At 34.6% G+C, this 25,023-nt stretch overlaps 2 protein-coding genes across 12 annotated transcripts in view; both read left to right on the top strand.

Annotated features, from left to right (window-relative positions):
- The window catches only part of LOC131165399 (serine/threonine-protein kinase PCRK1-like), a 54,800-nt gene extending 30,013 nt beyond the window's left edge, over positions 1-24,787 (top strand). For 3 of the 10 annotated variants that reach the window (XM_058123146.1, XM_058123151.1, XM_058123155.1), the window contains 2 exons: positions 23,663-23,785; positions 24,096-24,787. In XM_058123146.1, the coding sequence (XP_057979129.1) occupies positions 23,663-23,785; positions 24,096-24,614 (642 nt within the window). In that variant the 3' untranslated portion in view covers positions 24,615-24,787. Of the gene's footprint in view, positions 1-14,835; positions 15,621-19,372; positions 19,859-20,089; positions 20,169-20,371; positions 20,777-21,803; positions 22,065-23,662; positions 23,786-24,095 lie in introns of those variants that run through there. The other 7 variants (XM_058123145.1, XM_058123152.1, XM_058123147.1 and 4 more) reach the window with 6 other exon arrangements.
- LOC131165400 (ribosomal RNA-processing protein 14-like) lies at positions 13,479-17,844 on the top strand. 2 transcript variants are annotated; one of them, XM_058123157.1, is made up of 3 exons: positions 13,493-13,672; positions 14,564-15,620; positions 17,407-17,844. In XM_058123157.1, exons 1-2 carry the CDS (start codon positions 13,670-13,672, stop codon positions 15,611-15,613), a joined length of 1,053 nt encoding a protein of 350 aa, XP_057979140.1. In that variant the 5' UTR covers positions 13,493-13,669; the 3' UTR covers positions 15,614-15,620; positions 17,407-17,844. The 2 variants fall into 2 exon arrangements, with proteins under 2 accessions (XP_057979139.1, XP_057979140.1); XM_058123156.1 differs by lacking the exon at positions 17,407-17,844 and having other exon boundaries at positions 13,479-13,672; positions 14,564-15,825.
- Positions 24,788-25,023: the final 236 nt, after the last annotated feature.

A 25,023-nucleotide genomic window follows, 5' to 3' on the forward strand; every position in this document is an offset into this window, starting at 1 on the left:
AATGTGAACCCAGGGTCATTCCCTGTTTTGATTATGACAAATACTCTGGTATTTAATATCTATCTACTTTGTGTGTAGGTTTATATTAGGAAACCAATTGATGACACATGAAATAAAGCATGAAAACCCCGGCATATTCATTAATTGTTTTAATATATTTTGGGTCTATAATAATTTCGTTTCAAATGAGTTTGTGATAATCACTGCATATCATGCATATAGGATCTGTAAGCTCAAAAATATCGTAGATTGACTATAGGGTCCAAATGACCTTAGGGCACCCTTCGGTCGATCGACGCCAGGTTTTTTGGTGTACTTGAAAAGACCCTAGGTTCCTACACATTGTGCACATAGTCCCCAACATCACTCATTATATTAGGGGAATTAAATAAAGCAAAAAATCTGGACTTAATTGAAAAGGTTGAGTGGGTTTAGGCGACCGAACTCAAGCCGTGTAAAATGGCTCGGACGACCGAACAAGTCAACATGTTGACTTCATGTTTCGGGCACCCGAACCTATATTGAGCGTATCTCGCTTTGGCACCTGAACCCGTGTCAGGTTCATTTCAACTACTTAAGCGCCTGAACAATAACGTTCAAAATGGGTTCGGGCGACCAAATTGGCTGGTTCGGTTAACCGAACTTGGAACCGAGCACCCGAACCTACGAACAAATGCTACTGACTTTGGTTCGGGTTATCGAGCTAGTATTCGGGCTGCCGAAATGTTTTAAAACATTTTTTAAATGAGTCTGTTCGGGCAACCGAACCTCGGTTCAACCACCCATACCTTCTGGGTTAAATTTATTTTACTCGAGGTAAATAAGGGTTAAAATGGGTTAATTACTCTTAAGTGCTTTTAGACTTTTCTAAGAATACCCAATAGGTCCCAAACGGTTATATTTTTTATCTTTTTTATAAATATGAGTTCATTTATGAAGATTAAAAAGAGATTAACCAAAATCATTAGCAAAAATCCTCTATATCTCAAAATCTCATTTTACCCAAAATACTCTCAAATATTCATTCCCTTGATACATCTTGATATTGTGAGAGTTTGTTGATTTTTCTTGTAATTATTAGATAGTGCTAATACTCCCATTTGTTTGGTTGATTGTGTGATTCATTTTTGGGGAATTTAGTTAAGTTTATCTCACAGATTTTAATATTATAAATCTTGCGTTGGGATAAACTAACAAACTTAGGAACCTTTGCATTGTCATTGCACGGTTCCCTTAGCTTTGATTTTGTTGTGCAAAAACATTTTCTACAAGTTACAATATTTTCAAATTACTCTTGTGCTCATTTCATTGAAGGAAATCTTTTGAGATAGTTTGATTATCTGATTAGCATCTTTGAAACCCCGATTTATTATTGAGGTTTGATATTTACTGTTTCAAAGAAATAGCTTGATTAGAACACTCTTTAGCATACTAGTGATAACACCTTGTTAAGTGTTGCTTGCACAAAATCACATCACTGAACTTATATTTCATATATTGTTGATGTGTGGTTGATTGAGTATACTGTGCTTAGTGGTATATAATCTGTTTAGTGTAAGAAACATATTTCCTTGTACGCACCACTCTAGGACTAAGGTAAGAGGAATAGATTATGTCAGGTTTATTTTAAAAATATTTCCGATTAAATTTGAGTGCGTAAATTTAATTAGACTTATGTTAATTAAAATATGTCCGATGTAAATTGAATATGTGAAATTAATTATATTTGTGTTCCTAAAAATATGTTTGAGTTAAATTAAACTGTAGTGATTTGAATATATAAGATTTTTGGGGATATTTTAGAATTAAATTAAACTATAGAGATTTGATTATATCAGATTATTGGGAATACTTTGGAATTAAATTAAACAGTAGAGATTAGAGTATATCGGGTTTTCTTGGAATATAATGAAATTAAATTAAATAAGTGAATTTAATCATACACTTGTTTTTAGCAAAATATAATTTTCTCGGATAGTTATTATATTATGATTTATCAGTCAAATTGTGTGCCATGAGAATAATTATTATTGTATGATTAAACATGATAATTTTTATATAATAATGATATGACAGTTCAGACGACTTTATGCCGAGTTTAGAAGGCTTATATTTAGTTATGAAATGGCAGTTTTATACAGAGATATGATATGACATATTTTATACATAATTGTGAACATGTCAAATTTTATACAGACTTATGAAAATGAGATCATGTTACAGTTTTATATATATGAATTGTATTATATGGTAACAGAATCCTGATGGACTAGTTATGATTCAGAGCACTGTACCGTAGCTAGTTACATGCAGTGCAGCCACACTATCTGGAAAGTGTAGGTAGACGACAGTCGATTGACCCTTGAAGTGATGAATTGCGGGAGTAGGTTACCCACTGGGTCTGGACTAGGTTGGGTCGGCAATCGTACTACAAATATAACAGTTTTGACTAAGCCTGGTAGGCCAACCATGGTTAAGTCAAATCTTCGGATCACACAACCCGATCATGGGGGATGCAATGACCCAAAAAAATTGTATGCATAAAAATATAAAAAAATAATAAATAAACAAAATTAAAATTAAAATAAATAAATAAATATTAATTAAATAATATATTATAATAATATAATGATTATATATATATATATATCCTGTAGAAGATTGGATTTTCAATTTCAATTCCAAAGTCCCCCCCAGCCGTGCTCTCCCTCTCTCTCCTCTCAAACTCTCTTTCTCTCTCTACGATTTCTCTTCGTCTATAAGCCAAATCGAAAAACGAACATCATATCCGGGTCCCAGCTTCGCTCATAAACATTTTAACCTAAGTGGATTTGTCGTTGGGACGTCGTAGACACCGCTCTAATGTTAAGGTAAGAGGAATAAATTATATCAATTATTTTCAAAATTGAACCGATTAAATTGAGAGTTTGGATACCGAAATACTATATATGATTTTTCTGAACTATTTAAGCACATGGAAACGATGATTTTTTGTTATTATGTATGTATTTGGGAAAAACCAACTGAGTAGGGTATCATCTCTCATTTTCTTGAAAAGTGTATATTGTGAATTAAATAAAATTATGAAGATGATAAAACCGTTGTTTTCTGAAAAAATATATTTTCTTGGGCAATTTATTATATTATGGTATAAGCATTTAAACTTTGTGGCATGAGAATAATTTGTTTTAATTGCAAAATTAAATCGGTTGGGAATCCCTTTTATGATATTATACAGGAAAATTGTGATTTTATACTGAGTGATGAATTTATACTGAGTTGTGAATTTATACTGAAATCGTGAATGCTAAGAATAAAACACAAATTATGAAAATTCACGGAGATTTACAGATCACGTGATTGTTGAGAATTATATTATATATAATATAAATTGCAATATAACGTTGACAAGTTATGAGGAGGTCGATATATTGTTATTATATAATATTATATAAATTGAATTATATGGTTTAAAAACCCTGATAGACTAATTATGTTGAGAGCACGATACCGTAATTATAGGTAGAGATATCAGTGCAGCCACACTGTAATAATCCAAAAAATGACTATACAAGATTAGTGGGGTGATTCCAAAAAAAATAAAATAAAAATTAATTAATTAATTAAATTTATAAAAAAGAAAAAAATAATAATTAAAATTTATTTTTATTTTTATTAATAAAATATATTATTATTAATATTAATTAAATATTATTATTATATTTATATGTACATATATATAATCATTCTTGAAGCTTCAAAAGAAGCTTCACGTTGTCATCCTGCGTAGAGCCCCCTCTCCCCATAGTTTCTCTCTCTCTCTCTCTCTCTCTCTCTCTCCCTCTCTTCTCAGTTCCGTGACGGATACTCGCTCGATCGAAAATCAAAAGATACCGTTGGACTCCATTTTCCGCTGTCGTCATTTCTACCGGAGTGGATTGGTTGTGGGAGTGGCATAGGCGTAACTCCTGGAGTAAGCCAAATTTTCGCTTCTATCTCAATTTCTTGTAAATTTTAAGCCCAATTGACGATCGGACAGCACCACGAGAATCTAGGGATAATTCTCTACAAGTCTAGTGAAACAGATTTCTCGTGGAGTCGTCGTAGGCATAACCCCAAATTTGGGATAAAGGGAGTTATTAAGGGGCTTATTATTATTTAATTAGTGTTGATTTAGAAATGTTAGAATATTGAGCATCTGAGGTTGAAGTAGGATTTTTGAAATTTAGGACCCAGGTGAGCGCTGCAGGTGTAATTTCGGGACCCGCATGCATAGTTCAGAAAATCAAGTGAGGGTGTTAAATATTGGTTTAAATGTTAATTTGGGATATATGGAGTTTAGGGAAGGTTATATGGGTATTATTTTGGGATAATAAGTTAATTAATTTGGAAAAAATGTAAATTACAGGATTTGAGTTTCGGGCGCCAAGGGCGTAGGATCTAGGTTTTAAAGAGACTTTCAGTAAGTCAGGTAAGGGAAATAAATTATAACAGTTATTAGAGCTACTATTTGAATCCATATGTGAAAATAAGCATATGGTATTTGGTTTGGAAATTATTATGATAGGAATATCAAATAAATTGTGTGGCATTTGAGTAATACTAAATTGTGATATTTTGGAGTGTGAAATTAATATATTATGTATATTAGATGAAAACTGTGTGGCATATGACGTATATTGAAAAATGTGAAATATAACGATGAGTAATTTTTGAGAAAATATTGAAATGAGAATTATTGATGTGATTAGTGGAAAATAATGAAATATGATATTTATGTGTGAGTAGAAATGATTTGCATGAAAAATGAGGTTTTGCGAATTACTGATATGGGTATTTTGGGAAATGTTGAAATACGTAAAACACGATATATACTATTACGAGATGATGAAATGTGTAATGCCCCAAACCCTTAAACCCGGGCCCGGTGTGTTATACCCGATCATATCCCTAATAAATCATAATTAAACCTAGCATACGCAGCGAAAAACATAAACAAAATCTCCATATAACACAATACCAGAGTTTACTAATTTCTATCTATAATCCAAGGTATCCATCCAACACCTGCATTCCCATATATACATACATCTCCAAAAGCATTTCAGTATTCTCACAACCATTCTGTTCTCAACAGGCTTAAAACATAAAAACTTAAAACATAAATAGTTACATTCCTCCAAAGTGTTTTGAAAATATACCCTTTCTCTTTAAGTCCCTCAAAATGCTAAATACCCTCGAGCTCCTTAAGCTCGACCTCGAGGATGTCCTGAAAAAGAAATAATTATATTCGGGTGAGACACATCTCAGTAAGAGAAGAAATATACATATTAAAACAGCGTGTGGCCAACATGAGATAGATAGATATTATATTTATTTCATTTGCAAATCATCATATAACATTGAAATCGTTTTCTGAACCTAAACAATGACATGCAAATATTTAACCCACGAGATTACCAAAGGATAGGGGTGATTACCCGCCCAAACAAGTAGCACCCCTCTGCTCTGATACTTAGGTAATCCTAAGGTCACAATTAAAAAAAATATCAGAGCACTCACCTTACTCAGTAAGCCCTCAAGTGATAGATTAATCCCGTACTCACACAGTTCAACAGTAGTTTACAGACAAAGGCCCTAAGGATAGGGAATCCTACCCGCCCATACAAGTAGGTTCCCTCTGCCCTAGTGTGTTATGCAACTACTGCCACATCTGAAGCTACTAGTGCACTCGCCTTACTCAGCAAGCCCTCAGGCGAAGAGTATGCCTCGCCCCATCGTAACATGTTCTACGTACATACATACTTCTATTATCATAATACATCATTCTATTCTGTCATTATACATTCATGCACATTCATTCCTGTTCATAACTTAACTTTGCATTTCGTTTTACTTTAAGTGACTCTTTCCCATTTACATCATTTACCTTTGTCATTTCATTTCATTGCCATTTCATCATCATTTCATTGCATAACATTTCATTTCATTACTTCGTACTACAGCTGGTCTTTAGCCATCATCAGTTAGTTTACGTAGAAACGTGCTAAATCTGCTAACACAGCTCCTTTTAGCTGTCATCAGTTAGTCTACACAGAAGTGTGCTAGATCTGCTAACATGACTATCTTTCAACTATCTTACATTTACATGGTTGCATTTAACATATACAGACAACATTGTCCATATCATATTTTATTCTCATTGTTTTACTTACTTAACCTGCATCTCATACATTTAACATATAATTTGCACAGATTCTCATGCCACACAATTTAGCAGTAAAATTCATACATATTTCTCATAAAATAAGCCAACCCACATTTAACATTTACATGCTCAAAATACACTTCATTTCTTACATAATTCCTTAGAAAATTCCTTTCACTTTCGTTTGTTTACTTTCACATATACATAACTATATCGACAATCCTAGGCTCAGAAAACATAAATTTCATGGCAGGAATTTTAAACCCACATAAAAAAAAAAAAAACATATATACATAAATAACACATGTTCATTTTTAATTCATGAAGAACCTGATTCAATATATAAATTCCTCCCTTTTCTTGTTTCTTGAACTACACCGACAGGGATTCCGGAAAAATGCCTACGGTGCTCACTTGGATCCTGAATCAAAAATTCTAATCCCATGTAATTAATCCTGAATAAAATATTATTTTAATATTTTCTAGGCTCATAAATTATAAATAAATAAATATATCCTTAAATATAACCAAATTACCAAATTTCCCAAATTAATTAATTCATTTCCCCAAAATACTACCCATCTAGCCTTCCCTAGGCTCCACACACCTCAAATTAACATTTAAACTAATATTTAATACTCCCACTTAATTTTTTAAATTATGCTTGTGGGGCCCAAAATTACACCTGCGGCGCTCACCCGATCCCTGAATCAAAACCCTAATTCCATTTAAATTATTCCTAAATAAAATACTATTTAAATATTTTTTAGGGTCATAATTTTTAATTTACAGTTATACCAGCATATTTAATTAATTTGCCAAATTTCTCAAATCCAACTCTCGCATTGGAGTAAGGCCTAGAAAATTTCAATTGAAAAATTATCCACGTTAAAATGACGACAACGACGATTAGGACCACGTGGTGGTACCCGTTCGCAATTTAACAGTAGATTTAAAGTAAAATTGAGAAAATGGGAAAATAGTATCTTTCCCCAGGAGCAAAGCCTAAGTCGTTCCCACGACCAATCTGCTCTAGTAGAAATGTGGGCAGCAGAACTAGAATTTCAACGGCACCTTCCGTTTCCCTATCCGCTGCCAATTCACCGAGAAATTGAGAGAAGGAGAGAGACGGAGACAAAGTGGCTGGCGCAGGAACTTTTAAAAATTTCAGTGCAGAGGGGAGGGGGGGGGGGCGGCAGGTCTTCTTCTTTCTTCTTCTTCCTTCTTATCTTCTTATCTCCTTTCAGTAAAAGTAACTTTACACACACACACACACACACACACACACATATATATATATATATATATTATATTACTTTAAATTATATATATATATATATTAACTTACTTATATGTATATATCTCTTATTTTAATTATTATTATTTTTAAATCCAATGCAATAATATTTAATTTAACAACTAGTTATATAGTTATTTAATTTATCTTAATTTAATTTAATTTTTTCCCACGTCATTCTTTTTATTTATTTATTTGTTATTTTATTCATTATTATTTTTTCTAAATTATTTTAATCCTTTTAAATTTCCGGGTCTTTACAAAATGTGCACGGAAAATGATGAGAACATTTATATTGAGATGAATTGAGATATACTGATATGAGAATAATGATGTATATTGATATGGAAATATTGAAACGTGAAAATGAGAACGTGAATTCTGAAACGTATATACTGAAATGTGATTGATGAAACGTCAATACCGCATAATGATTGCGAGTATATGGTAATGATAACCCTGATGGATAGTTATGGAAACCCTAATGATGAATTGTGATATTGAGCACAATACCGTTGCTAGTGGTGTAGTGCAACCACACGAACTCTTGGAGCGTGTGGCGTGACAGTTGACTGAGTTGTTTAGTAGAGTTGTTGTGCTCCTTGAGTCCGGATTAGGGCTATAGGCCGGCTAGTCGTACTACAGACGCGAGATATGTGATATGATATTTTGATCTAACCGGGTCAGCCAACCGCGGTTAGATCCAGCCTTCGAGCTGCACAACCTTAACCATAGGGGGAAGCATGGCGTGAAAAGAAAGATCCTCAGGGTAGCTATGGGTTACAAACGCGATGTTGGTACTAGATACTAAGGATACTCATGAGCCGGGTAGTAAAATGGAAACGGAAATTGAAAAAATGATAAATGGGCTAAAATGAGAAATGAAAGAAATAACAAAAAATGAGAAATAGAGAATGATAAAATTGAGAAATGGATCTGTGTGAGTTAATAATATAAATAATTGAGGCGAAGTGAAACTCTCCGCCTCAAGGCTTACTGAGTAAGGTGAGTGCCCTAATAGGTATCAGATGTGGTTATACCTGACTACATAACGTGTTAGGGCAGAGGGAAGTTACCTGTATGTGTGGGTAGTCTTCCTTATTCTTAGGAACTTCGCGGATAAATATGTGTTGGAAATGATTGAATTTGAAAAATGATTTTAAAGCTTATAAAAGCTTGTGTTGTATATCTATATGATTATGAGAATATGTTTATCAGTGTATTTTTCTCAGATGAAATGTTGATTTGAAAAGTAAAATGTGTTATAACTGAACTCATCTGACCACACACTGTAAATAATTTATTCCTTCTTATTGAGATGTGTCTCACCCAAATTATCTAAATTTTTTAGGGAATAGAGATAGGTCAGGCGATAGAGCTCCGAGACCATAGGGAGTTGAGACCCTGACACACAGGGTGAATTCTTAGACTAGGGGGGTGTAATTCCCCTAGAGTTGAGTTATTTTTGAGTATGAGATGGTAATGTGTGTGTGTGTGTATATATATATATATATATATATATATATGTATATGCATGTTGATACTTTGGGGATTGTATTCTAGTTGTTAAGTATATACTATCTTCCACTGTTAGGTTGTATAAATGAAATGACTTTTTACTTGGTACCTAATGTGGGTCAGGTCATATGAGTGGTAACAGGGTTGTTGACGTGGCCGATTGGCTAATGTTGTTGGTGACAAGTGAATTTAATATTGTTTATAAAAAAATTTGTATGATAATCGGGGCGTCACACACACTATTTGGAAAGTGTTGGTATAGAAAGTCGATTTGGCTAGCAAAAGAGGTTGAGTACGTTCCTGGTATACGAACAGGTTTGGTAGGCAAATCAGACTAATATATGAGTTACTTTGACTTAACATTGGTCGGCCGACCAGATGCTAAGTCCAACCTTCGGGCCGCACAACCTGTCATGGGGTTATACAAGTCATTTATTCATGCAAAGAGGTTCTTTTACTCATATTTGTAGATATAAAGGAAAGTTTGCATTTTTAATAATGGGTGTGATTTACAGTTATAAATGCAGATTTATTTAAAGTTAGATTAATGGTTATATTTTGTTTACAATAAAACTCATGTGAACCACACACTGATAATAATATATTCCGTTTTATTGAGAGCTGTCTCATCCCATTATTATCTAATATTTTTCAGATGCTATGTGGAGTATAACAGTAATTAGAGTAGTGCAGTGAAAGCGTGGGTGGGATAGAAGGTCTTGCTTAGAATTGTTAATATTTTATTTGTGTTGTGATGAGTTCAGAGCCTTATTGTGATATCCATTATTTGATAAGTTTAGATCTTTAATGTGATATTGGGATAGTTTAGTACGCCGGTAAATTAGTATTTGAGGACTTCTGTTGTCTTTATCAGTGATTATTATAATATGAAATATTCAGGTTATTACAAGTGGTATCAGAAAAATTTGAACGAAATTTTCCAGGTCGTCACAGGGGATTATACATGATGTTATATAATAGTTCCATCAGGGGAATTCTTTTATGTATATATATGTAGATTTATGAAAACATGATTATCTATTAAGTTAAAGCATGTTTGGGTAAAAAATATGCATTCAAAATTGTATAAGTGTGAGTTATGGTATATAAATGCATTTTTCAGTTAAAGTTGAATAAATGATTATGTTTTACTTATGTAAAAAAACTCATTTGCCACACAATGATGATAATCTATTCCATATTACTGAGAAGTGTCTCACCCCAATAATTTCAACATTTCATGAAGTACTAGGAACCAAGCCTAGAGAGCTCAAGGGCGAGATTAGTTAGTGTTGTGTATGTAAGTTTTGGCGAGACACTGATATGTGTATGTAGATATGCTTTTGACTGTTTGGGATATAAATAATCAAGATTTTGGAGGTATATGTATAATGATGGTGGTATTAGAACTCTGGTATAGTTATTGTGATATTTATGTTTCCCCCTACATATTTGATAATAAGTTATGGACATGCATACCCGGTACCCCACTTCGGGTTTAGGTCGTTATATATATGATATAAAAGACATATATTATGAGGAATAGTACTCTGAGTCCCACCGAGTTCAGAACGTAACAGTTGTGGTATTGGAGTAGTAGAATTTTTGGATTTTTGCAATAATAGAGGGAGTTAAGACGCCGATGAGGTGGGAGGCAAAAGTCCACTATATTTTTTGTCCTTGGATCATATACTCCCAATGTAAACATAATTAAACATTTCATGGGATAAATTGTCCTTATTTTGACACACGATGAATTATTATTATTTACTTCATTAGGAGCAACATCATTCAAATATTCTATTATTTTCAAAATATTCAAATGAAATACTGTGCAGTTTATTGTGCAATAATTTTTTTATTTTAAACCATAATGTCAAGATGTAACGACCTGCTATTTAATTGGGTTTTTTTTTTTTTTTTTTACTATAACATTTAACATGCTCTGATACCATACTGGATTACACCCAATCATCAACCTAAGTAGTAAGAAGTAGAAATCAAGTAAACATAACCATATATAATTATATACAATACCAGAGTGCTAAAGTGTTTCCCTAAATATACATTTATGGTCTGTTTTTCAGAATACCCTCAACTTGTTAGGGTTATACAAAATATTCTCAAAAATACTCACACAACTGTCAGGGTAATACCGAGGCCCCTCTACCTGCGAGATTGGTTTGCTTGCCTACCTGGATCACCTGAAAAATGTTAAAGTAATTGGGATGAGCCAACGCTCGGTAAGGCGAAATATGCTATTACTAGTGTGTGGCAAATGAGCTACAATGTTATGAAAATCTGTTTCTATATAATCATGTATAATTGGATATATAAATACAGTACAAGTAATAAAAATCCACCACCCTTTCCATGTTACTTAACATAACAGTATTGTTGATTATTATTCAAAATACTTCTAATGTACATAAGTATATTCCCTGTTTCTGTAAATCTGTATATACGTAATAGTAACTGAAAACTTTCCCTGTGGATAACTGTGTGTCGTGATTTAACCCCTCATGACAGGGTTGTGCAGCCCGTAGGCGGAATCTACATTAGCTGGCCGACTAGGGTAAATCACTATACTCGCTTGGTCTGATCTGCCCTCCTCAACCCATATCTGATGGGGAGCCTATCCACGTCTAGGGCACTATACGATTGACCTACTACCACGTATTATCTAAATAGGTGGTTGCACTTATAACTCAAATATCTGTAGTTACGGTACCGTGCTCTATAACTATATGGTCTAACAGGGTCTGATACTATATAATACATCTATATATATATATATATATATATATATATATATATATATATATATATATATATATATATATACAACTATCTGATTTACCATGATTTTGAAATAGTTATATTAACCATGACAATGAAATAAACTGTAATGAACTGTAATTGTATCATCTGTATCTCTGAACTGAACTGTAATCTGTACGTCATGGTACTGAGAACTGTATAATCATGATACTAAAAACTACATAATCATGGTACTGAAATTCGTATAATCATGGTACTAAAATTCGTATAATCATGGTACTGAAAATTATAAAACATACTTTCGTACTATCTTCATATTCTCAAGTCACACAATACTTTAATACATAATTTCCATAATTTAATAAACTGTATAATGTCCTGCTGTGAAAATAAACTGGTAAAAATATACATTTCATACTAAAAATCATTTTAAAATTACCTAACATAACATATTTCCCTTACCCGATTACTGAAAAGCCCCTATGGTATATTGACCTAACACTCGCAGAGCCTCCTACACAACACCTTGAACACAACATTTTTCAAAACAAAATATCAGTATTTCTTTGCCTACATCATTTCTTATAACTTTCAGAAAGCCAAAAATTGACTAAAAGGCCTTACCCTAAATTTGAGATGAAATCCAACTTAATCCCATCGATGATCCACCCCAACAAACTTGAAGAGAACTTCACGAGGAATGTCGTGGTGGCTTTAGATCGTCGATCCAGTGACTGGTGGGGCCAAAATTGAAGAGAGAAGTGGGAGGGGCCGTAGGAGAGAGAAAGGGGAAGTATTTTGCGCGGAAATGTGATAAAAATCTGAATTTTCACTATTTATAGGGTCAAATTCGTCGACGAGACACGTTACCTCGTCGACGAGTCCTTCAGTAAATTCGTTGACGAACCTTACCATTCGTCAACGAAATTCAGAGTAGCCTAAATCCTTTTCTCGGTATTTTCTTGTCGACAAGGTCCTGAAGAACTTCGTCGACGAATCCCTATATTCGTCAACGAAGCGTGGAAATTCTTTGAAATTATTATCTTCAAAATGCAATGTTATCGATGAAGCCTATTGCCTCCTTGTGTTCCTATTTGCATTTCTCTCCCTCATTATTATTTAAATACTATTATTTTTCGGATCACTACACATGAAGTACAAACACTTTCCTCATAATACTTGAACTTTAGTGTATAATATATTACAAAATTGGATTTTTCTTGCAAAATTGAAATAAACTAGTTGTGGGATTTATAAAATTTATTTCTTTTAAGAAATAATAAACAATATTTTGAGTGAGTTTAGTCCCCTTTTAATTTATAAAAATAATTTATTAAATTAATTATATTATATATATTCTCATTATTTATTGTAATTATAACATTATTATGAATTAAAGATATATTTTTTAAAAAATATAAACATTACTCGTAATATTAAATTCAATACATAATATATTACAAATTGAACTTTGATTGTCGATTTAAAACTTATTATTTTAAAGAAATTATAAGAAGAAGATAATAGAAAATTAAAATTTCATTTAAATTTTTAAAATTAGTTCATTAAATTAAATAAATATTTATGACTTGCAAAGTAACTATGACATAATTTATAATTTAGAGACATTTTGTTTTTTTAAATATAGTAGAAACAATATAATTAAGCACTTACCGGGCTATCATGAGGGCGGTCTTTATACACGCGTGGGAAAATTACAGGCCATACCCTTGGCAACAAGAGGGCATCGCTCGTCCTTTATTCCGCCCCTCAACCCTAGCCCGCGTCGTTTCCGCCAGCCGGCCGAACTCTGCCAGATCTCCTCCCCTCATCACCGGGAAAAAAAGGCTCTCTCTCCCCCAACGATGGTAGGAACATTAATCAGATGAATATTTGATGGTCTTTCTTGTGTATTTGTTGGATCGTTATTCCTCCATGTCTTTCTCTCACTTCTTTCCTTTCGCTTTTTTGTTAAGCGGATCAAAGTTTTGAGTTCATAGATTGTAGTTATTAAGGAAACAATATGCTTGCTCTGCTGCTTGTTTTGACTTGTTAACCAGGGTGCGTCTTTGTTCAATCGCCATTAATATGTTTTTATTTATTTATTTATTTATGTACTGATATTCTCTTGTTTCATTGCATGCCCTTCGTTCATTTAGCCATTGCCATTTTTACCAATTTTAGAGGCTTCATTGGTATACATCTAAAAATTTTCTGTCCCACAACTAAAGAATAAGATATCAACACTGTGTATTTCGATGTTAATATATACAGGATAATTCTTTGAGCTTACTAGTCAGTCACCCCCCTAAAGAAAAAAAAATCCTAGCTATTCTTAGCATGATATTGGGGAATTTCATTGCTATTACTCAAACAAGCGGGGCTAAGCGATGTGCCGAAGCTGTGGGATGTAGAAATGCGTCGGTAGGGGAGTGTTAGAAATGTATACATTGTTCTATTGAATTTGTTGATTAAATTCAAATTCATGATGTTGTGGTGCTTCTATAAGCTGGATGTTAAAGTACTCAACTCTGCTCTTTAGATTAGATTTTGTAATTTCTGCACTGTGTTGATTCTATTTTAATTATATATATATATATATATGCTCCATTTATTTCCCTTTTGCATCATGTTTCTTTTTTTTTGAATGATTATATATATCTAGAAGGGTCTTGTTTCATTTGAAAATGTCTTTCCTCTTTTTCCATTTATGCTTCTGGTTGTCAGTGTACTGAATTTTATGAATGTACTGCATTCAGGCAAAGAAGAAGGAGAAATCTACCCAACTTCCTGAAAATGATCTGAAGTCAGTAATTCATAACCACTCTCTATTCTTTGACAAGCTCATTGAGCTTATCCCTGCTAGATATTATCTGCCTACGGATGATACCGAAAAGCCATGGTTTCAAGGCCTAAACAAAGCTGAAAAAGCTTCTTTGAAGCAGAAAACACGAGAAAACATTAAAAAAGCCCGACGAGACCGCTTAGACCCTGAGAAATCATCCTCCACGACCTTAGATTTGCTAAAGCAGGGCCTGGAGAATGAGAAATCTGGTAATAAATTGGATGGTGATAATGATGATGGAGCTGAGGTTATGCCTGTCAAACCTGTATTTAATATGGATGGCGATGATCAGTCAGTGACATATGAAGAGCTTCGGCAACGACTTCATAAGCGAATTGAAGAGCTTCGATCAGGTCGTGGGGGTTCTGATAAAATTCAAAAGAATGACAAGAGTGTAAAAAGTGAGAGGAAGGATAACCATAAAAATAAGCGCAAGAGAGAAATCAAATCTGCAGAAACAAAAGATAAGGGTAAGAATAGCAATTTAGTGAAGGAGGATGCATCAGAGGCTGCAAAGGGACTTGCATTTGGGAATGTGAAGATTGATAATGAGGAAGAGCGGGGAAGGAAGAAGAAGAGGAAGCTTTCGAAGGAGAAAGAGTTGGAGAGGGCAAAGAGATTGGAGGAGGCGAAGAAGGATCCAGAAAGAGGGGAGATTGTGGCAAAGAAGCATTCTTGGAAGGCAGCAACAGGTAGAGCAGCGGGAATAAAGGTGCATGATGATCCAAAGTTGATAAAGCAGAGCATGCAGAAGGAGAAGAGGAGGCATGCAAAGAGTGTGGAGAAGTGGAAGGAGAGAGTTGAAACCAGAGAGAAGATGAAGGTGGGGAAGCAGCAGACGAGAGCAGAAAATATAGCAGACAGGATTCATCAGAAGAAGATGCGGAAAATTGAGAAGAGAGAAAAGAAGCTTATGCGGCCGGGATTTGAAGGTCGTAAGGAAGGCTATATTAATGAAGACTAAGTGTAAGGTGCCTGAATTTAAATTTGAGCAAGTTTGTTACAATGACATGCCTTCTTTTCTTTGCAATGAAATTGGCATAAGCATAGCATCAAAGGTTGAGGAATATTATTTCCAAGAAATTTTGTTTTTATTGGGCACTTTTCCCTTGCTTTTGATTAACTAGGGGAATATTTGGCTGATGGTCTGTGTAATGCTAATGTGTCTTGCTGATATTTTGTGGCCTTGTTTGTTTGTTTTTTGTGAGTTCCTTTCTTTGTTCCATGAGTTAAAGCTGCAGGTGACCCTTAGTTGTACTGATGTATTAATTAATCACATTGACAAGCTAGATGGTAGAAACAGAGGGAAACCAACTTTGAAAAATGTTTGTGAATTATTTTGCCTTTATAAATTGAACATGATCATAGAATCTATATGTAGCACTTCAGGAAATTTTATACCAAGTATCATGCAATACCGATAAGCTGGTTTGACTTAAGATTATTTAATTGATGTCTATGTGATGATATATAAACTTATGTGACAAACTTGTAAACTTTTCTTAAAAAAATTGACATCTAAATCCAAGCCTTAAGAGTTAAGTCTCATTAGGTGGGTCTAGCTATTTGAATCCTTTTCTGCCAATTTACATGATTGTGAGCAACTTTCTCTGATGATTTATAAACTTATGTGACAAACTTGTAAACTGTTCTTAAAAAAATTGACATCTAAATCCAAGCCTTAAGAGTTAAGTCTCATTAGGTGGGTCTAGCTATTTGAATCCTTTTCTGCCAATTTACATGATTGTGAGCAACTTTCTCTGATGATTTCAGGGTTATTTAGTCCTCACTTACTATCTCATTCCTAGTTATTTCAGACCATCCGTACCCCTTTTATAATTAGCCCACTCTTTGTTATTGGTATACTATTTGGCGTATCTTGTATCTAAGTTACTGATCATTTCTTAATATATCTTTTAACATTATTCTACTCATTCACCTTAGCATTGTCATATTGGCAATTTTTACTTTTTGGAAGAAGGAAAAAAACGATGACTATGCTGGTAGAGCATTCATACCAAAATTTATGTCGCAGATTATTCCTCTTGACATGCACTCTTCATGGTTGAATAATGCAGTACTTGAATTGCCATTGCCATACTTTACATGCACCATGTATAGGCATTATGTGTGGTTGTCAACACAAATCATCTGCTAGGATCACCTTATCAGGTTGACCTGTAATGTAAACTTCCCAGATGACTTGCCTCAAAAACTCAGTGAGCTTGATAGATAACAATAACCTTTACATATATATCTTTTGAAAGCTTGAGCTTTTCTGAGGTATAGATCATTATATGCCAAATCATGCAGTCACTTAAAGGTATCTTCGGATCATATATATTCATGTGGTGATATTCACCCTCTTGGGAACTCTGTCATTGTCATAGATGCTGCATTGATGGCACTCCGTCTGTTGTCAAGGGTGAAATGTGCCTTTAGAGAACAGAAAAGCCTATAATATAATACCATGCTTCCTTGCTTGAGGCTGCTAGCTTTAGTATTTACTGCCGTCACATGAACGATTCACCACAAGTAAGGTGTACTTTTTAAAAGTCAATATGGAGTACTAAATATTGAACTATTATATTCATCTCCTATCTATACATAATTCAATGTTTTTGTAATCCTACACTCCCATAGTTAAAGAACAGTGTCGACAATATCAAAGTTTTGATGCTCCCAACCATTAAGTGTGCCATTGACAATTCTTCCTTCTGCCCTTTTTCTTTTGGAATGAAGCCTTTCTGTTAACAGTTATCAACGAGGATCCCACCTCGTCTTCCTGCTTGTGAAGCAGAGAGACAAATATGCGGAGGGGGCGCAAAGGGGCTTTGCTGTTTATGTTTTCTTTAAGCCTCGCCCGGGCAGAAGCATTTCTTAATCTTCGGCACAGGGAGCTGTCTCTCTTCAGTTAATGCTGATAGGTGTTTTTCCCCAATGAAAAAAAATTTGATGCAGAAGACATGTTTGGTAGTTTCTTCCTTTTTCAAATTTTTTGAAGAATTTGTACCAGTTATATTCAATAGATGGCGAGCAGTTGTTTTCTGATTTCTCCAGAAAGGGGTCTGCTGGCAATTGAAAACAACTGAAACCAACCAATTTTCTCATTTTCGTTTGTATTTTTTTATTGTTTTCTTTTTTCATTTTTAGAACTGAGAACAAATTTTGAAAGCTAGTGAAGTTGAATGTTCACTTTTGTCTCGAGTAGTCCGGCCATGGTCAGCATTCGGCCAATTCATTGAATTATAAAGACCAGGGAAACAGCAGAAAGCCGAGCACCGGCACTGCCACCAGGTGGTCAGTTATGCGTTTTCTGTCAACAGTGGCGGCGACTTGAAAGTAAACCCACATGGGCAGCGCTTTAAAAATTGTGTACAGACTACCACCAATGATGTCTACTTGATTTCCGGGGTTTCGGTTTGGACGAAAAGTAAAATGAAGCTGATTTAATGTTTATTGTGTAATAATGGAATGAAATTGATTTTTATATTTTCATATTATTTTTTATGAAAATAACTATTTAGCCTCAATTATATAATGAGAATATCTAATTTTTTTAAATTTAGTTTTCTCACCTAGCATTATTAAAGTCAAAAGCTTCGTGATAATTAATCTTTAGTACAAACGATTAAGACAACAAAATGACCCAAAAGGATGATAAAAAAAATAGGCTGCCTATGAAAAATAAAGCACAGATAATCCCTATTCTCTAAATTATATGAAATCAAAAGTAACACATAAAAGTCACGTCACTATTGAGAAAAGGACCACCGCACCATAATGGCTTTCATGCCGTTCACGTCATGTGAGAAATAAAGAGGGCTTGGAAAGAAAGAAAGAAAGAAAGAAAGAAAATGGTTCCACTCTCCAATATCCAAACGGTACTCCAATTATTATTGAGAATAATTGGGGAAAAAGTGTTTGCTTCGGATTAAAAAAATAAAAAAGAAGAAGAAAAATCAAACTATCTTTGATCTTTCAAATAATGATCCTTAATCCTTGCCGTATATGATGGCATGACAAATTAACCTCTCTATTTTATCCTTAACAAAACAATACAAAATGACTAAATAGGATAATATTTTACTATGGGCTAGCCTCATTAAAAGTCCAAAGTTACCATTCCCCATAATACAACCTATTGCTTCAATTTTATTATTTTTTTAAATTCATCTTGTCTGTATGCAAAAATAAATAAAGAAATAAATTATTTAAATAATTATTTTTGTCCCCTAAAAAATTTGTTGTGCCGAACTATAGATTGGGATAATCTATTTTTCTTATTTTATTGCACTGTAGATTGGGATAGTCTATTTTTCTTATTTTATTGTACTATGGTTTAGGATGATCCATTCTTTGTTTTACATTACTGTTGATTGGGGTGGTCTATTTTTTTATTTTACATTCTTTTATAATTTATTTTAAGATCAAAACTTAATGTGATATCTATTATGCTAAAATGGAATGGATTAAAAATAAAATAAAATAAAAATTAAGCTATGAATATGCAGAAATAAATGAACCACTTTTATGATATTCATATCCGAACATTATATTATACATTGTTTGAAAATGAAAAAGTATTTAAAAACATATAATGTGAAGGAATCTCACTTTTTTCATATTAGTGGTTGAAGAAAATAAAATTATTGAGATGGAAAGGTGATTACAATGACCCACGAGGATATATTTGGTGTTGGCATTTGTCAAAAAAGGAGGAAGCGCCAAGCAAAAGCAAAGAGGCCAAATTGGCAAAAAGGCCGAAGGGGATTTCCAACGATCTTTTGAAATATTAATTAATTCATTTATTGAACCTTTGGAGTATACAGTGGGCGTGGCGAAGGCCACGATTCTCTCTCTTCTTGCCTGCTTTGGGAAAAGCCAGCTTCCACACGATCCTCTGCTCTTCTCCACTGCCATAAACCCTGTTCATACCTCCCAGTTTCTTCGCTCGCAAAACTAACCTTTTTTTTTTTTATTCGTTCTTTCTCTCCCCACAATTTTCAATTGGGTTTATAGTTGGTGGGTGACCTGAGTTCCAGCTGCCTTCTATTGACTTGTCTTGGATCATGGCGTGCCCGGTCTCCGTTCCTCCTGGTTTCTCTTCTAATCCCTCTTTGGATTTTGGAAATCTCTGAAAACCCATGAAAATGAGTTCGTGAAAAGGGCTACCAAGTTGTTCTAGTAGCAGATTGGAGAATTGATGGTGGGCTCTTCTCTCTCTTTTTTTTTTTAATGGGAAATTTATGCTTATGAGCCTTTAAGAGTAAATTTTGTGAAATTTATTGTTTGGTTGTGGGTATTCAGAGAATAATTCCTTTTTTCTTAATTTTAAATCATGAATCCCATGTTTTCATGACGCTTCCGCCATGATTTTCTTGCCTCCCTCAGAGTTTGGCGTTTTTATCTCAGTTTTCCTTTTTTCTTTTTGCCCCAGTTATCTGAGTGGAAGAACATGGGAGTATTTTGCATACGTAAGCTAATTAATGAAACTCGATTTGAGAAGAAGCATGAAGGTTGATTCACAATTTTTTTTCCCGCTTAGTAATACCCTCTCTGTTTGTTTTTGGAATTTAATGTTCGTTTTTCTTGCTATTTGGATATAAGCAGTTTTTGCTTTTGTGGATTTGGTCTAACCCGATCCCATTTCATTTCTTTGCAATGGTTTTTAACATGTATTGTGTGTTTATTTTATGACTCTATGGTTGTGGATTTGCAGAAAGACAAAATTCATTTTGGGGCTATGAAGTGTTTCCCTTTCTCCAGCTGGGACAAAAATGATGAATCTAAGACCACGAAGTCTAGCTCAGTCCGCTCCTCCACTTCCATGTTGACTGATCGTGAAGTGAGGAGATTGGACTCTGAATTAAACTCCCAGAATGTATCAGAAATTAGCACGGAATCCTCCGCAAGGAACTCGTTTACGAGTATGTCTCAAAGATCCAGCCTCCTCAGAGTTTTCACGTTCTCGGAGCTGAAGACAGCCACAAGAAATTTCAGCCGCTCCCTGATGATTGGAGAGGGTGGATTTGGGGGTGTGTATAAGGGTGTTATCCGGAGTACAGAAGATCAACATAAGAAAATTGATATTGCTGTTAAGCAACTCAGCAAGAGAGGGTTGCAGGCAAGATTTATTCTTCTTGGTCATGTGATTTTATTCGAGAAATTTATTGATGCATAATCATGTTAAATGTATTTGGTAATGGGTGCAAAGTGCAACACCAGTAGGACTGGTGTCAAAAATTGGCTGAAGGTGCTCTAAATAACGATAATTCAAAAGCAAAACTTGGTTTTTGCTAAATCAACTGCCATTTTACAAAGATGTTCCAATGTTCTAATCATTTAATGACTAGTAGGGTTATGTAGATTGTGGCTCTTAGTCCTTTACCAGTCAATCCAAGTTTAATATTTTGAGGCAGCGAACAACTTTTAGTAGTTTCTGGCTGCATTAGTTGGATGTCCCTGTGCCAAGAGGAATATCTTATGTATCTCTTTTGGTAAAAGCTGAAATAATTGATGAATACAATTTGTAGATGAATTTAATTGTTTTGAGTTTATCCAACAAACGTTTGAATATAAGCAGGAAAAAAAATATGTTTGTTTATGGTGTTTATGATCATTAACTTGTGGACATCATCATCCTCGATCATTGTCATCGTTGTTGTCACACAATGATCGTCATCTTCTTCTTCATGATATATTCTAGGATGTCCAAAGCAGGCATTGTCTGGGTTTCATTTATATCTTAACAGGTGTATGTAATATTCATCGTCCTGTTTCCTCCCTTGCATGAATGATCACATAAGGACATCGTGTTTATGATTAGAAAAGAGAGATTTTAGCACTAAGATCAGGTTTATGCTCAGGGGAGCAAGGAATTGATGTATTTTTGAATTGATACTTGATACTATGGTATCAGTGAAATTATGTTGGATCACCCTTGCTAACTTTTTTCTCAATATATGCTTATTATAGTACCATGAATTTAGATACTTAAATATTTTAGGCCTGATTTGGGCTTCTTAATTAATCTATAGAATTTTATGTTTCCTTCTATATTTTGTTTTGTTTTGTTTTTTTTTTTCTTTCAGCCTTTAGAAATTATAATTGACTTATATGTTTGAGTATCATTCCCACCTCTCTTCTCCCAGGGGCACAAGGAATGGGTGACAGAAGTAAATGTCCTGGGTGTTGTTGAACATCCAAATCTTGTCAAACTAGTGGGCTACTGTGCTGACGATGATGAAAGAGGGATGCAGCGGCTGTTAATATATGAATACATGCCCAATAGGAGCGTGCAGGATCATTTATCAAATCGATATCAACCACCCCTTCCATGGGTCGCGCGACTGAGAATAGCTCAGGATGCAGCACGCGGCTTGACCTACCTCCACGAAGAAATGGATTTTCAGGTAATTTTTGTTTCTGCTGGTGTTTTTTTATTTATTTATAATAATAATAATAATTATATATATATTATTTTTATTTTAGTACCTGATGTACACAATATGCACGTCACATGGGTAGTAATATAAAATGAGCGAGTTTGCATCTGTTATGTTTAGTGCATGATTGTTTTGTAGCAAACTGTGGGAGGGATGTTGTTTCTTGTACCACCTTCTAAAACCATTACGCAATTGTTTTCCTATTGCATTATTACTCAAATATTTTCAACATTTATAGAGAATAAAAGTTGTTTTGGCTTGAGTTTGCTCAAGTGATGATGGTTTTGAGTACATTTCTCTCCACGATAATGCAGAGCAGAGACCATATCTTCATTGTTGTTGTACTAATAACTTCCTTGAAAATCTTAATAAATTTTGCGGAGTGCTCCTTCGCAAACTAAATATTCAAGTTTTCACTATGGTGAGGTGGTAATGAATAAATAGCCTGGGAGCAATTCCAACAAGTACTTCTCTTATGGTTCATACTCACCCTGTCTCAAGGCAGACTATTTGGAATGTGGAGTGTGGTCAGTTACGGCCATAAAATGGTCTGAGGCTTTTGCATTGCACCATATTAACTGTAGCTAGGAGTCCATGGTTACATTGGATATTCAATATGGCAAGTGCATTTTGCTGGTTCTTTCTGAATGAATGAGCAAAGTACTGAGGAAAGTACATGGATTTATGCAAAATAGGACACTAATGATCTGTGGCAGAATATATCAAGATGTTGTTACTTCTCTAACCCCAAAATATAAATCGGAAGCTTGGGGGAGCCGTACTGGATTCTGATGAGAAGGGAAGTCAGCCCTTGGAAATAGAATTTTTGTATTGAATATAAGAGAACTCCAGGAATAGCATGATGGAAACTCTAGCGTAAGCAGGCCAAAGAAAATCTTTGAAAGATGCCTCAACTTCACTCTCCGGAAATATGTGATTAGTAGCTTCGAACAGAGTCAACAAAATCATACTATATTTTATGACCACACACAACCTTCCTACTTGGATCTTAAATGTGTTGAGAAATTCCACTTGTGTGTTTGTCACACATTGGAAAATCGAGTAGAGGATGAGTGACTTATATACATATATGGCTATGCCCAAGACCTAATAGCTTAAGCTTTTGGGTCAAGTTGGTGTATTGATGTATATCAAGTTCACTCATGTTAACAAGTGGTATTAGAGCCAATGTTTCAAGTTGGGTATGAGTGTTCATGCATGTGATTCTGAATGGACTCCCATGGTTTCTTGGCTTTCTCATGGTTGAGTAATGGGTAGTGGCTAACGACTTAAGCTTTTGGGTCAAATTGAGACACTTGCACAGACACTCCTTATGCTAACCCAAAATGAAACTGAGATCTTATTCTCTTTATTTAATTTTTTTCTCTTGTTGAAATGACAGTTTCTTCGTCTTGTGTTTATTTTTTATTGGGAAGAGAAACATGCTTAACTTTTATTACACTTTTCAAATAGATCACCCATTATTTATTCTGCAGGCCTTTGAATCGTTCCAAAGCTAGTCTAGATTATTTTTACTGAAAAGGGCTGTTCTGTGATTGATGCAGATTATCTTCCGGGATTTCAAATCTTCAAACATTCTCTTGGATGATCAATGGAATGCAAAGTTGTCAGACTTTGGATTGGCCAGACTGGGCCCTGCAGATGGATTAAGCCATGTATCAACAGCAGTATGTTTACACAACTACATGAACTTGCGATGGAAATATATCCTTGAAAGTGTGTTCTCCACGGAAGTTGTTTAACTTTATTCCCCCTGCCCCCAGGAAAATATCTGATATTTTGATCATTAATGCATTATGGTTTTGTGCTCGATGGTGCTGAAAATTGACTGACTTGATTCATCTTTGCACTTTTCCCCTTTTGATTTTTCTTTTTATCAATGCTGGTACAAGATCAATGTAGTCTGTCTAAATATTTTTTGTTAGCTAAGCTTGTGGAGATAAAAGTAATGGATGTGTGTCTGTAATCCATGCCCAGGTTGTAGGAACTATTGGATATGCAGCTCCTGAATATATTCAAACGGGGCGTCTCACGTACAAAAGTGATGTGTGGAGCTATGGGGTTTTCCTCTATGAACTTATCACTGGAAGGCGCCCTGTGGATCGAAACCGCCCGAAGAATGAGCAAAAACTTCTGGACTGGGTCAGGCCACACCTCTCTGATCTAAAGAAGTTCCAACTGATTATTGACCCAAGGCTCGAAGGAAAGTACTCTCTCAAGTCTGTCCATAAGCTAGCTTTCATAGCTAACAAGTGCTTAGTGCGACACCCAAAAACGCGCCCCAAAATGAGTGACGTTTTGGAGATGGTGAATCGAATTGTGGAGGCAGCTGAGATGGGGAGTCCTCAAGTACTAATGAATAGCTTGGCTCTGAAAGATGCTTCTGAAAAGTCCAGAAGAGAATTATTGAAGGGGAGGTTTGTGGATCCGATAATTGGAGAAAATGGATGGTTGGTTCGTCGATCATGGAGACCAAAGTTTGTGAGGGCTTGTTAAAATTAGATTGAGACTGACGGAGGATGATTGTTGCATTGAGGCTCCTTCTTCCTGGTTGAATTTTGTACACGTTACAATGTGCATTATATTGTGGAGGTTTTCTTTCTTTATTGCTCACATATCCACAATAATAGATGAGTAAATATAAATTGAAATTGGGCTGCATTGCTGAACTTCTCGAGTTGTTGGGGGGAGGTTGCACACTGTCTAGGGCTCTGTTGTTCATGGAAAATTTTGGCCGGTGCCATCGGGGTCCATTGATGCTTCATTTATGTTGATTTTATTCCATTTTAAGAAATATAACAGTTGCTTTTGTAAAGTACACAATAATATTTCAGGGGCATGGAACTGGTGCCTTGGCTCGATGGTAAGGTAAGGACCATGTAAGAAATGCCAAGGTGCATGGTCA

This window comes from Malania oleifera, chromosome 10 (genome assembly GCF_029873635.1).
Source record: "Malania oleifera isolate guangnan ecotype guangnan chromosome 10, ASM2987363v1, whole genome shotgun sequence".
Taxonomy (NCBI): domain Eukaryota; kingdom Viridiplantae; phylum Streptophyta; class Magnoliopsida; order Santalales; family Ximeniaceae; genus Malania; species Malania oleifera.